General features: G+C 38.2%; 1 protein-coding gene across 9 annotated transcripts in view; it reads right to left on the reverse strand.

The window, feature by feature from the left end:
* Window positions 1-2,867: 2,867 nt before the first annotated feature.
* The window catches only part of LOC133609784 (uncharacterized), a 243,781-nt gene continuing 232,835 nt past the window's right edge, over window positions 2,868-13,813 (reverse strand). For 8 of the 9 annotated variants that reach the window (XM_072913470.1, XM_061965731.2, XM_061965728.2 and 5 more), the window contains one exon: window positions 2,868-3,491. In XM_072913470.1, the coding sequence (XP_072769571.1) occupies window positions 3,484-3,491 (8 nt within the window). In that variant the 3' untranslated portion in view covers window positions 2,868-3,483. The remainder of the gene's footprint in view (window positions 3,492-13,813) is intronic. The other variant, XM_061965724.2, reaches the window with a different exon arrangement.

Below are 13,813 nucleotides of genomic sequence, written 5' to 3' on the forward strand. Positions count from 1 at the left end.
GCTCAGGCAAATCATATTGTCTCAAAATGAATTTTCCCATCGATAACGTGACAATGTTAAATGTTGATGAACATCAATGTTAATTGATGTTAAATGACAAAACGGATTAACTCGCTGGAATATAAAGACAATGTATACATATATGTATATATAATATATATATATACATATATATATATATATATATATATATATATATATATATATATATATATATATATATATATATTTACGGCCCAGCCCCCGGCCAAATTTTTTTAACCCAATGCGGCCCCCGAGTCAAAAAGTTTAGGGACCCCTGTTTTAGAAGGTCCACCGTACTAGCAAGGTTGAATCGACAAAATAAATATGCTGGACACTTATTGCTCTTCCGTTATAAACCCTTTGCTGCCTCCAAGTAGATAAAACACGACAGACGAGCTTTGTTAGGAACGCTAAGCTTCAAAACTGCAGTTAGGGACCAAAGACAGCTATTAAACAAACAACATGAGTTTTACAAAAGAACGATCCAAATCTAATAAATCCTCTAATATGAGATGTTCTGTTTGAATGACCAAAAACTACTTCCCCTTTGCTCACGTCCTGCAGTCACTAATTAGCGAGCAATGCGAGCATTGTTGTTTTTAGATGAAACACCATGTTATTATCACTACTTCCTTGTTTGCAAAATTGTCACGTAAGGCAGGGATGTCCCAATTTTAGACATATTTTTCGTTTCGATGAGTTAAACACGCAATCCAGTGTTTGTCAAAATGTGCTAAATCAATCAAATTGTAAAAGTGGTACAGGTGACAATTATATGTTATAATTCTTTGTTACTATTTTTATGGGCCTGCAGCATCTGATTACTCCGAACCTTCCAGACCAAACCGCACAAAGAACCCCCCACATTATGTTGGCATTCCTGTTCACTAAGCATGCCAGGGTAAAATAGTTTTAAAGAAGTCGTCGGTCTCAAAAGTCAACCAGAGGTTAGCAATAAATAGCAGGCCCATTCAAAATGTATGTGGGATTTTTTTTCCCAGTTATTTTTATTCTGACAACTAAATCAGCTTGTTGAGGGCTTTAACATATTAAAAAAATAGTATGCAGAAAAACTATGAAAAACACTTAAAATTGCACAGTTCAGCCACAATTTTGATTGTGATGTGTTTAAAGCAGTGGTTCTTAACCTGGGTTCGGTGAGTCGGTCTCAGGGGTTCGGCGTAGGTCAAAACACACCCGACTCATCGTGTAAATAAAAACTTCTCCTTATCTGCATATTACGGATACGGCAACAGCAGAAGTCAGACTGATTTGCAGGTGTGTAATTTGTTGTGAGTTTATGCACTGTGTTGGTTTTGTTGTTTGAACAAACGTGATGTTCATGCACGGTTCATTTTGTGCACCAGTAAAAAAAACATGGTAACACTTTAGTATGGGGAACATATTCACCATTAATTAGTTGCTTATTAACATGCAAATTAGTAACATATTGGCTCTTAACTAGTCATTATTAAGCACTTATTAATGCCTTATTCGGCATGGCCTTATTATAACCCTAACCCTCTAACCCTGGCCCTAACCCTCTAACCCTAACCAAATAACTCTAAATTAAGTCTTTATTACTTAGACTATGTTCCCCATACTAAAGTGTTACCAAAAACATATAACTTTGTCTTGAATTTGACTAAAGAAGGGTTCGGTGAATGCGCATATGAAACTGGGGGGGTTCGGTACCTCCAACAAGGTCAAGAACCACTGGTTTAAAGTAAGGAACCACACCGATAACTTCAGGAGCGTCACTGCAACCATTTGTGTTATTTTAAACTTACTCAATAAACATGCTTTCAATAAAAACTCACCTAGCATCGTTTCTTTGCTCACTTTCCTCTTAACACCATCTCAAGGTCATCTCTCGTGTCTGAAGGTCGCACTCGTACTTGAACGTGCTGAGCCGATTTTTCTTTGTGTGAATACTGCCTGGCACCAAACAGGAAGGCTGGTTTTAGGACAACAGTAATGTTGCTGTCTCGGGGTTCTGGAAAAAAATCGATTCAAAATGTCCAAGAATCTATTTTATTTTTATTTTTAGGTCATCTTCGCGCTCACCTAATTTTCATGTGTCATCAGCAAATAGGAGCTTTGGTGACCTGCTTTGAAAATGTTTTATTATAAAGAAAATATTGTGAGAATCGTATTGAATAGAGAATCGTGTTGAACCGATTCTGAATCTGATTGAATGGTGAGTTGTTCCTTCTTACGGTCCGCAAAACGTTGATTTAAACTAACCATTTTTTCCAAGGCTTTATGCAGGTCGACGTCAACTTAAGCGGGCACTTTTTCGGGCTTGAATTGGTCCACAGACGGCTTTTCGAAATAAACCTGTTCCGTTGTATTTTGCTTTAACCCAAAGCTCGGATATTTTGTTCAGTTCGCTTAGCACGTATTGGCGTTTTGCATGTTTCATGCACAAAATGTATCAAATCCAGTCCAAAAGTTAGGACACCCCTGGCCTACAGTGAGTCCGTTATTAAGTTTACAAAATGCCGACACAGGATTTTTCCCGAGTCGATGTTGCTGATATACGGGAGGGATGAGATTCATATGGCCCCATTCCTGGGTGGATCTCAGGAGAGAGGTTAATAATTTTGCTGAAAATTATGGAAAGTGCCACCACGCTGTGGTCAAAGCTGGGATTGCCACAAAAACACATTTTAAAATATCCAACACTCTACTGCAGTCTGGCGGCGAAAGTGGATAGCGCGCCCTCACAATTTGTCACGTTTCATGTGTCAGGTAAATTGCGACGAATGAGGCCATATGTCTAAAACTTCAAATGATAAGAAATAAATAAGGTCTTAGAATGAAAAAGCTAAGAGGTAATCAACAAGTAAAAAGCTTGTTTATGTTTGTCACTTAAATCACTATCTAAAATGTATAGCTTGTTTATGTTTCTAGGCTAGAGTAAAGATGTGATGAATTATTATAGTAAGCAGATACATTACTGGGAAAAAAAATAATAAAATAATGTTTCGCTCGACGAACTGTACGAGTTGGAAAGGAAAAGCAACAAATCTGTCTTTGGAGAGCAATTGGTTTCCCATCGTAACAGTCCGTGCAGATACCGTAAGTACAGAAGAATGGTACATGCTGGGTAGGCGCAAAGGGGTTAGGAGCTTGAAAGGCGAGCTAAGACTCCTTTAAGGGGCTGCGGTTGTCCCCCCTGGATGCGAGGAAGGGTACAGAGGGGGAGCCAACTTCTCACTAAGGGGCACACTGCTGTGGGAGGGACCACGAGGGTGGGGTCTGTTGTCGTCATGGGAGGCGGGCCAGATGATGATGTCGGCGCCGTGGTCCGTGAGCCTTCTCGGAAGTTTAGCTTGAGCGACTCAATCTGCGGCAGAAATGTTGGAAAGAGAATAAGGGGGAGGAGAGTCGGGATGACGGGAGGAGGGAGTAGACGACATGGTGGAGGAGAGGGGGGGCAGAGGGATAGCAGTATTAGATGCCTGCAAGATAAGAAGCCAAAAGATGACGGCAGTGTGATCAGCTAAGTGAGGCAACAGAACGAGTACAGGACACAATGTCTCAAACAGAATACTTCAGTACAGTCGTCCCTTGTTTGTCCCGGCTCATTGTTCCAGGTGAACCCATTTCTGCAAAGTGTGATTATTAACAAATGAGTTTGAGTTTATTTGGAACATGCATGCATACAACATGATACATCAACAATTTCCAGTTTCTCTTTTCAACATGTTCGAAAAGGAGTAGGAAGAAGCAGAGCTTATTTAATCCTACCCCTTTTCTTTTACATAACAGTTGCTAACACTTTTTTGTTCACTTCCTGTTCACAATTTACTCCATAAGTAATCACAATAAAAAATAAATAAATAATAATAATTTCATAATAATAATTGGTGATGTCAGTCATATTTCATATGATGAGATTAGTAAGATTATTTTGAGAATGAATGAATGGATGGATGAAATAAATTGAGAATGTTTGTCATGGTTCTTGTTCTTTGTACTTTGTAAAACATTTTAAGTTTGAAGAGTTTCTTGAAGTGGATCATATTAGTACATTGTTTGATTGCTTTGCTTAATCCAGGGGTGTTGAAAGAGCCATATTGGACCAAAAATACAAAAACAAATCTGTCTGGAGCCGCAAAAATTAAAAAAATTAAAAGCCATATTACATACAGATTAGGGATGTCCCGATCCAGGTTTTTGCACTTCCGATCCGATACCGATATTGTTTTTGCATTTCCGATCCGATACTGGCCTATCCAAGCATGTATTAAAGTTTAAAGTTATTTAGCCTACTTAGTTGTCAGAATCATGTTGAAAAGGGTTTTAGTACTCTTGATAACAACTAGCCAGCTGAATTAGGGGAGTTTGAATAATACACAATGGTTGGTAACAAGAAACTGACCTGTTTATTCAAGGATAAACACAAAATAGACAAAATTATACATGACAAACAGAAATGGCATCATTGAACTAGGGCTGGGCGATATGGCCTTTTTTTAATATTGCGATATTTCAAGGCCATATTGCGATACACAATATATATCTCGATATTTTGCCTTAGCCTTGAATGAACACTTGATGCATATAATCACAGCAGTATGATGATTCTATGTGTTTTGATTGATTGATTGAGACTTTTATTAGTAGGTTGCACAGTGAAGTACATATTCCGTACAATTGACCACTAAATGGTAACACCCCAATAAGTTTTTCAACTTGTTTAAGTCGGGGTCCAGTGATTGATTCATGATACAGATATATACTATCAGATATATACTATCATCATAATACAGTCATCACACAAGATAATCACATTGAATTATTTATAATCCAGGGTGTGGAGGGGGCGCCTGATGTAAGTGTCAAAAAGACAGCCAAAAGAGTTTGATATGAGAATAAATCTAAAGTTAAAATATAGGGTAGAAATGCATCCATTTGCAGGAAATGTAGTCTTGATTTTCAAAATTTTATTTCAAGGTTTGCATGTCTACATTAAAACATTCTTCTTCATACTGCATTAATATATGCTACTTTTAAACTTTCATGCAGAGAAGGAAATCACAACTAAAAAAATCACAATTTTTTTCATACGGTGTTGATGTGGAAATGTTTGCCTCGGCATTTTGATGGTGTGGACGTGTGGCACCGAATGGAGATAAGCGTCTCGACAGACGTCACAATATTTGAACAATGATGACGAAAACTGTTTTCTCTGTCGTGTCCGTGTGTCGAAAATTGTTATGCCCTTATATTTTTATTTGATTTTGTGCGTGACATATAATTGCTATGCGCAGAGGACACTTGAGCAGGCGCGCACCTTAGAGGGAACGTTGGTCGCACGGCTGCGCTAGCATCACAGCTAACGTTAGCCATGCTGCTACCTCTCTGCTCGGGGAGGACGTATACGTATGTGACGTATGACGTGACAGTATGTGACGTATGACGTGACAGTATGTGACGTGTGTAAGAAGGTGCGCTCGCTGTCTGTGAGAGGGAGACACAGGAAAGAGTGAGAAGAGCCTGTCGTGTAATGCCAGCAGCTAAAAGCAACTGCGTGAGAATCCACAGACCTGTGGATGTGTTGAAGGTGTGCTGGAAAATGCGGAACGGAAATTACGGAGCAGCAGAAAAGTGGAATGTATTATTTAAATCGGTGCGTTGGAAAACACGCACCGGAGTTTTTTTTAAACTGGATCTGAATCGGCATTTTCCCATGCCTTGCCGATACACATTTTTTGGCAAATATCGGCGGCCGATCCGATCCAAATATCGGATCGGGACATCCCTACTAGAAAGTCAAAGAAAGTTATACATGTAAACAAACTATGGTGAGTTCAAGTACCGCCAAAATTAGTAGGACAAAACGGCGCTCACCAAATACTCGAATCAGTGAAGCATGTTTAATATAAACAGTGTGCTTTGTAACAATTAGGGAGGCTTGTGTCATGTTTGTCCTCCTACATAAACCATATTAAAACAAAAAAATTTTTTTTTCCCCCTCATCTTTTTCCATTTTTCATAAATTTTTTAAAAAGCTCCAGAGAGCCACTAGGGCGGCGCTAAAAGAGCCGCGGGTTGCCGACCCCTGGCTTAATCCATTCCATAATTTAATTCCACACACTGATATACTGAAGGTGTTAAGTGTTGTACGTGTGTACAAATGTTTTAAATTACATTTTTCTCTAAGATTATATTTCTCCTCTTTTTTTGAGAAGAATTGTTGTACATTCTTGGGTAGCAGGTTATAGTTTGCTTTGTGTATAATTTTAGCTGTTTGCAAATTCACTATGTCGTGGAAATTCAATATTTTTGATTCAATAAATAAAGGATTTGTATGTTGTCTATATCCAACATTATGTATTATTCTAACTGATCTTTTTTGTAACACCGTTAGTGAATGAAGTGCACTTTTGTAGTTATTTCCCCATATTTCTACACAGTAACTCAGATATGGTAACACTAGCGAGCAGTAGAGAGTATGAAGTGATTTTTGGTCTAGAACATGTTTTGCTTTATTCATTATTGATGTGTTTCTCGCTACTTTATGTTGTATATTTTTTACATGAGATTTCCAGTTCAATTTATCATCAATCATTATACCTAGTAATTTGGTTTCGTTTACTCTTTCAATTTCTACTCCGTCTATTTGTATTTGTGTTTGACTATGTCATATTTTACTATGTAAAATGTAATATTTTCATAGAACATAAAAAATGCTTACAGCCTTCTAAGTAAGTTTTTTTTTAACATTCCTCTAAATATAAAATACCACCAATATAGTCACTTTCACACTCGTTTTACCCAATAAAGTAGCCTTGAGTGTGTTCTACTGTAGATTACAGTACTCACTGGGAGCCCGGAGGATCTTCCAAGCGTCATTGCTATGGCAACATGACCACGAGGTGTAAATATTCATCACATCCTGGTTAATTCCACACTGCAAAAACTGAACTCTAAGTAAGATGAAATATCTCAAATAAGGATGAAATTTGCTTATTCTCTGCCTGATAAGATACTTCTTCTCACTAAGCAGATTTTATGTTAGAGTGTTTTACTTCTTTTAAGTGTTTTGGCCCTAAATGATCTCAGTAAGATATTACAGCTTGTTGCTGAGATTTTATGACCTATATTGAGTAAAACATGCTTCAAACTAGAATATCAACTGTTGCAAAGCTGTGTCATCAACACTCACAAGTATAAAACTACTTTTTTAAAGTAAGAATTTCTTACTTCAAGCATGAAAAAAAAAAATCATGATGCCGAGCGCATATCATTATGTCAAGATAATGGCACTAGCATTTACTTAATTTAAGAATATTTTTCAACATATTGAGCAAAAAGGTCTAATATTTTTGTCTACTAAGAAAAGTTAAAGTACCAATGATTGTCACACACACACTAGGTGTGGCAAAATGATTCTCTGCATTTGACCCATCACCCTTGATCACCCCCTGGGAGGTGAGGGGAGCAGTGAGCAGCAGCGGGGGCCGCGCCTGGTGATCATTTATGGTGATTTAACCCCCAATTCCAACCCTTGATGCTGAGTGCCAAGCAGGGAGGTAATGGGTCCCATTTTTATAGTCTTTGGTATGACTCGGCCGGGGTTTGAGCTCACAATCTACCGATCTCAATGCACTTGTTATTAGTGACAATATACTTATTTTAAGGTATTTTTGTGTTCATTGAGGTTAGCTAATTTTACTTGTTTTGGAAAGTCTTGACAAGCCGAATTTTCTTGTTCTATTGGCAGATAATTTTGCTTTGTTCAAATAAAATACCCCTAATTTTTGTATTTTTTTCTTCTTGTTTTTGAACACTGACTTTTTGCAGTGTACGTACTCATATAGTAGTAGAGTTGTTATTAGTGACAATATACTTATTTTAAGGTATTTTTGTGTTCATTGAGGTTAGCTAATTTTACTTGTTTTGGAAAGTCTTGACAAGCCGAATTTTCTTGTTCTATTGGCAGATAATTTTGCTTTGTTCAAATAAAATACCCCTAATTTTTGTATTTTTTTCTTCTTGTTTTTGAACACTGACTTTTTGCAGTGTACGTACTCATATAGTAGTAGAGTTGTTATTAGTGAGAATATACTTATTTTAAGGTATTTTTGGGTTCACTGAGGTTAGCTAATTTTACTTGTTTTGGAAAGTCTCGACAAGCCGAATTTTTTTGTTCTATTGGCAGATAATTTTGCTTAGTTCAAATAAAATACCCCTAATTTTTTTTTTTTTTTTTCTTGTTTTTGAACACTGACTTTTTGCAGTGCACTAAGTTTGAACTGGGCTTCCATGTGCAGAAACCACGGGCGTACGTTGTTCTGCAAAAACTTCTACGACCATTAGCTGTGTTGTTAGCATTCTGTGTTGGCTCACCAACGTCATGAGGAGCTGGTGATGTTGAAGAGGAAGTGCATCAACAGACATTAATTAAGTGGTGCACATGTTGAAGTCTCACCACTGTTGAGATGTGTTACTGATTAGCTAGGCGTTGAAAATGGAGTGCATCCAAAAGTTGTTCAACTTGATTGTTGCGGTCGAGATAGCGCCGAGATTCGCCGCCGTTGTTGTTGTCAGCGTTGTTCCCTCTTAACCCAGAAACGGAAGTACCGCTTGGTGAAAGTCTTTAATGATCACCACAACATACTTGCAGCAGGAAAAGCATCCACCAGGAATAATGTTCCGACAAACTCTAGCAGTTGAGGGCTCAACTTGAACAGACAAGATTGTTCTAGAAAACAGGTACGTGGAGCCAATGCTCTGAGGCAGGAGTAAGGTAACTGCAGGTTAACACACACAACATGGGAAGTGCCACCAAAATAAGAGCGCCAGACAGGAACTAAAACACTAAACATAGGAAAACACAAAACAGAATCTAAACAAAACATGGTATTACAGGTCATGTCACATGTAAGCTGTTCTATGGCTGGAATCTACAAACCCCGTTTCCATACGAGTTGGGAAATTGTGTTAGATGTAAATATAAACGGAATACAATGATTTGCAAATCATTTTCAACCCATATTCAATTGAATATGCTACAAAGACAACAAATTTGATGTTCAAACCGATACATTTCTTTGCTAATAATCATTAACTTTAGAATTTAATGCCAGCAACACGTGACAAAGAAGTTGGGAAAGGTGGCAATAAATACTGATAAAGTTGAGGAATGCTCATCAAACACTTATTTGGAACATCCCACAGGTGAACAGGCAAATTGGGAACAGGTGGGTGCCATGATTGGGTATAAAAGTAGATTCCATGAAATGCTCAGTCATTCACAAACAAGGATGGGGCGAGGGTCACCATTTTGTCAACAAATGCGTGAGCAAATTGTTGAACAGTTTAAGAAAAACCTTTCTCAACCAGCTATTGCAAGGAATTTAGGGATTTCACCATCTACGGTCCGTAATATCATCAAAGGGTTCAGAGAATCTGGAGAAATCACTGCACGTAAGCAGCTAAGCCCGTGACCTTCAATCCCTCAGGCTGTACTGCATCAACAAGCGACATCCGTGTGTAAAGGATATCACCACATGGGCTCAGGAACACTTCAGAAACCCACGGTCAGTAACTATAGTTGGTCGCTATATCTGTAAGTGCAAGTTAAAACTCTCCTATGCAAGGCGACAACCGTTTATCAACAACACCCAGAAACGCCGTCTGCTTCGCTGGGCTTGAGCTCATCTAAGATGGACTGATACAAAGTGGAAAAGTGTTCTGTGGTCTGACGAGTCCACATTTCAAATTGTTTTTGGAAACTGTGGACGTCGTGTCCTCCGGACCAAAGAGGAAAAGAACCTCCCGGATTGTTATAGGCGCAAAGTTGAAAAGCCAGCATCTGTGATGGTATGGGGATGTATTAGTGCCCAAGACATGGGTAAATTACACATCTGTGAAGGCGCCATTAATGCTGAAAGGTACATACAGGTTTTGGAGCAACATATGTTGCAATCCAAGCAACGCTACCATGGACGCCCCTGCTTATTTCAGCAAGACAATGCCAAGCCACGTGTTACATCAACGTGGCTTCATAGTAAAAGAGTGCGGGTACTAGACTGACCTGCCTGTAGTCCAGACCTGTCTCCCATTGAAAATGTGTGGCGCATTATGAAGCCTAAAATACCACAACGGAGACCCCCAGACTGTTGAACAACTTAAGCTGTACATCAAGCAAGAATGGGAAAGAATTCCACCTGAGAAGCTTAAAAAATGTGTCTCCTCAGTTCCCAAACGTTTACTGAGTGTTGTTAAAAGGAAAGGCCATGTAACACAGTGGTGAACATGCCCTTTCCCAACTACTTTGGCACGTGTTGCAGCCATGAAATTGTAAGTTAATTATTATTTGCAAAAAAAAAAAAAAAAGTTTGAGTTTGAACATCAAATATCTTGTCTTTGTAGTGCATTCAATTGAATATGGGTTGAAAAGGATTTGCAAACCATTGTATTCAGTTTATATTTACATCTAACACAATTTCCCAACTCATATGGAAACGGGGTTTGTAATATCTACGTATTTTTCTAATTTTAACATTACTACAGAGCACATCACAACGTTTACCTCAACAACTACTAATCATGGCAGCGTTAAGCATTTTCTCGGCTTATAGCCACAACATTTTACTGTCCAGGTGAGAGGCATGGTTTTGAATCTAGCATTAACTTTTGCTAAGAGGCGATGCAGTTGCTAGTTACCTCTCTTTGATCAAGACGTCGCTACAAGTAGCTCCTCGGTGTTACCTCTTATATTTCACAACAGAAAGAAAGAAGAACAAAAAGGAACTTCCGACTGGTTGGGACTTTTATGAGGCATCTGTGTGCTGAAAAACGCTGAGCAGTGGAACTCGCTTGAATTGTTTTTACTTAGCAGCAACACACTTTATTGCAATACACAAAGCTACGAGAAGTGGAAAGACTTTTTCTACATATTTACAGAGGAATATAAATAATTCAGCTGGAGGCGAGCTGCTCACTGAGACTCCAAACTCGTAGTTTAAAGACAAATGTGAAATGAAGGACAAGTGAAACTAAGGTAAATCACAACAAATATTAACTACCGTATTTTTCGGACTATAAGTCGCAGTTTTTTTCATAGTTTGGCCGGGCTCCAGTGCAACTTATATATGTTTTTTTCCTTCTTTATTATGCATTTTCGGCAGGTGCGACTTATACTTCGGTGCGACTTATACTCCGAAAAATACGGTACTTACTTTGTTAAATGTCGTAAAAGTAGTCAGCGACACGCCATTTGTGTAGTTATTGTCTCAACCCGAGTTAGTCGAACACTAATGCTAGCAGGCAAACGCTAAATCTGATGCGTTTGTTGTCGCCGTGAGATAAACACTCACATTTATTATTTATATATTGTTATTTTCAGCTGAAATGGACCGTAAGGAATTGCGTGACCTTCATGAATTCATCATTTACTGAGGGGACGACGTCTGTTGGACAAAGGCCTGAGCCTTTATGTAAAATCCAGTACACTTTGTTTTGTATAATATTGCTTTGTTTTTCATTCCCTTACACTAAAGTAAAAGAAAAATGACGTAATATTGTCTGTTTATTTACATCAGGGGTGCTCATTACGTCGATCGCGATCTACCGGTCGATCTCGGAGGGTGTGTCAGTCGATCACCAGCCAGGCATTAAAAAAATAGTCCTAAAAATGAGCGATCATAAATCTTCACTATGACGTCACTTTCGTCACTTGATTGACATTCACGGCACCCGAGGGTCTTCTGAGATGACGCTGGCTGCTACCAGCTCATTAAAATTACCAACTGGAAGGCGAGAAACACTTTAATTCAACAGACTCTGGCGCCGTACCTGTCGTCAAAACTCCAAAGACAGACTGCACAGTTGCACAATAAAAGCTCTGCTTCATCCTGCCTGCGCTACCAAAATAAGAGTCTCAGAAAGCTGCCGTGCACAAGCTAGCAAGCTACGGAGTTTGCCGACAATGTATGTCTTGTAAAGTGTATACAAAGGAGTACGGAAGCTGGACAAATAAGATGCCAAAAACCAACCATGTGGTATTGGACAGAAAGGAGGACTTTTTTTCTCCTCCATTCGAAAATGCGGACGTTATCATCACCACTGTCTGATTCCTATCAATGCAAGTCATCACAATCAGGTAATACACCAACTTATATTCTTGTCTTCATGAAAGAAAGGAATCTATATGTGTTAAACATGCTTGTATTATCTTTAACCACCTTTAACTTGTTAACAATATTAACTATATGTGTTAAACATGCTTGTATTATCTTTAACCACCTTTAAGTTGTTAACAATATTAACTATATGTGTTAAACATGCTTGTATTATCTTTAACCACCTTTAACTTGTTAACAATATTAACTATATGTGTTAAACATGCTTGTATTATCTTTAACCACCTTTAAGTTGTTAACAATATTAACTATATGTGTTAAACATGCTTGTATTATCTTTAACCACCTTTAAGTTGTTAACAATATTAACTATATGTGTTAAACATGCTTGTTTTATCTTTAACCACCTTTAAGTTGTTAACAATATTAACTATTTGTGTTAAACATGCTTGTATTATTTTTAACCACCTTTAACTTGTTAACAATATTAACTATATGTGTTAAACATGCTTGCATTATCTTTAAACACATTTAACTTGTTAACAATATTAAGTATATGTATTAAACATACTTGTATTATCATTAAACACCTTTAATGTATTAACAATATTAGCTATATGTGTTAAACATGCTTGCATTATCATTAAACACCTTTAACTTGTTAACAAAAACATATATTTCATAAATAAGTAAATATAAAGTATATATATGAATGAGGTAGATCCCCACGACTTGATCAATTGAAAAGTAGCTCGCCTGCAGAAAAAGTGTGAGCACCCCTGATTTACATGATATCAGTGTAGAAAGATACTGTACCAGCCTGATTTGTATAACCTACCTTGAACTGTGAAATGCGGTGGAAACACAAACAACACAGTTCAACAGAAACCTTAAGTTCCAGGAACTTAAAGCTCCTGAACTTTTGTTGGAAAAATGCCTATTTTTGATATTTTACGTGGACAATTTCATGTTTGTGAATGAACACGAGTTAAAGGCCTACTGAAACCTGCTACTACCGACCACGCAGTCTGATAGTTTATATATCAATGATGAAATCTTAACATTGCAACACATGCAAATACGTCCGGGTTAGTTTACTAAAGTGCAATTTTAAATTTTGCGCGAAATATCCTGCTGAAAACGTCTCGGTATGATGACGTCGCGGATTGTAGAGGACATTTTGGGACAGCATGGTGGCCAGCTATTAAGTCGTCTGTTTTCATCACAAAATTCCACAGTATTCTGGACATCTGTGTTGGTGAATCTTTTGCAATTTGTTCAATGAACAATGGAGACAGCAAAGAAGAAAACTGTAGGTGGGAAGCGGTGTACTGCGGCCGACTTCAGCAACACAAACACGGCCGTTATTTCATTGTTTACATTCCCGAAAGATGACAGTCAAGCTTTACCATTAGCCTGTGGAGAATTGGGACAACAGAGACTCTTACCAGGAGGACTTTGAGTTGGATACGCAGACACGGTACCGTGAGTACGCATGCAGCTGCGGCTTCCAAACATTTGATCGCTTGCCCGTACGTGCGTGCCGCTACGTGCATATCACGTACGTAACTTTGGGGACTTTGGGGAAATATATGTGCTGTATGAACTTTGGGGAGGTGAACGGTACTTTGGGCTGTGGGATTGAGTGTGTTGTGCAGGTGTTTGAGTTGTATTGGCGGGTTATA

Source organism: Nerophis lumbriciformis, linkage group LG07 (assembly GCF_033978685.3).
Source record: "Nerophis lumbriciformis linkage group LG07, RoL_Nlum_v2.1, whole genome shotgun sequence".
Classification (NCBI taxonomy): Eukaryota; Metazoa; Chordata; class Actinopteri; order Syngnathiformes; family Syngnathidae; genus Nerophis; species Nerophis lumbriciformis.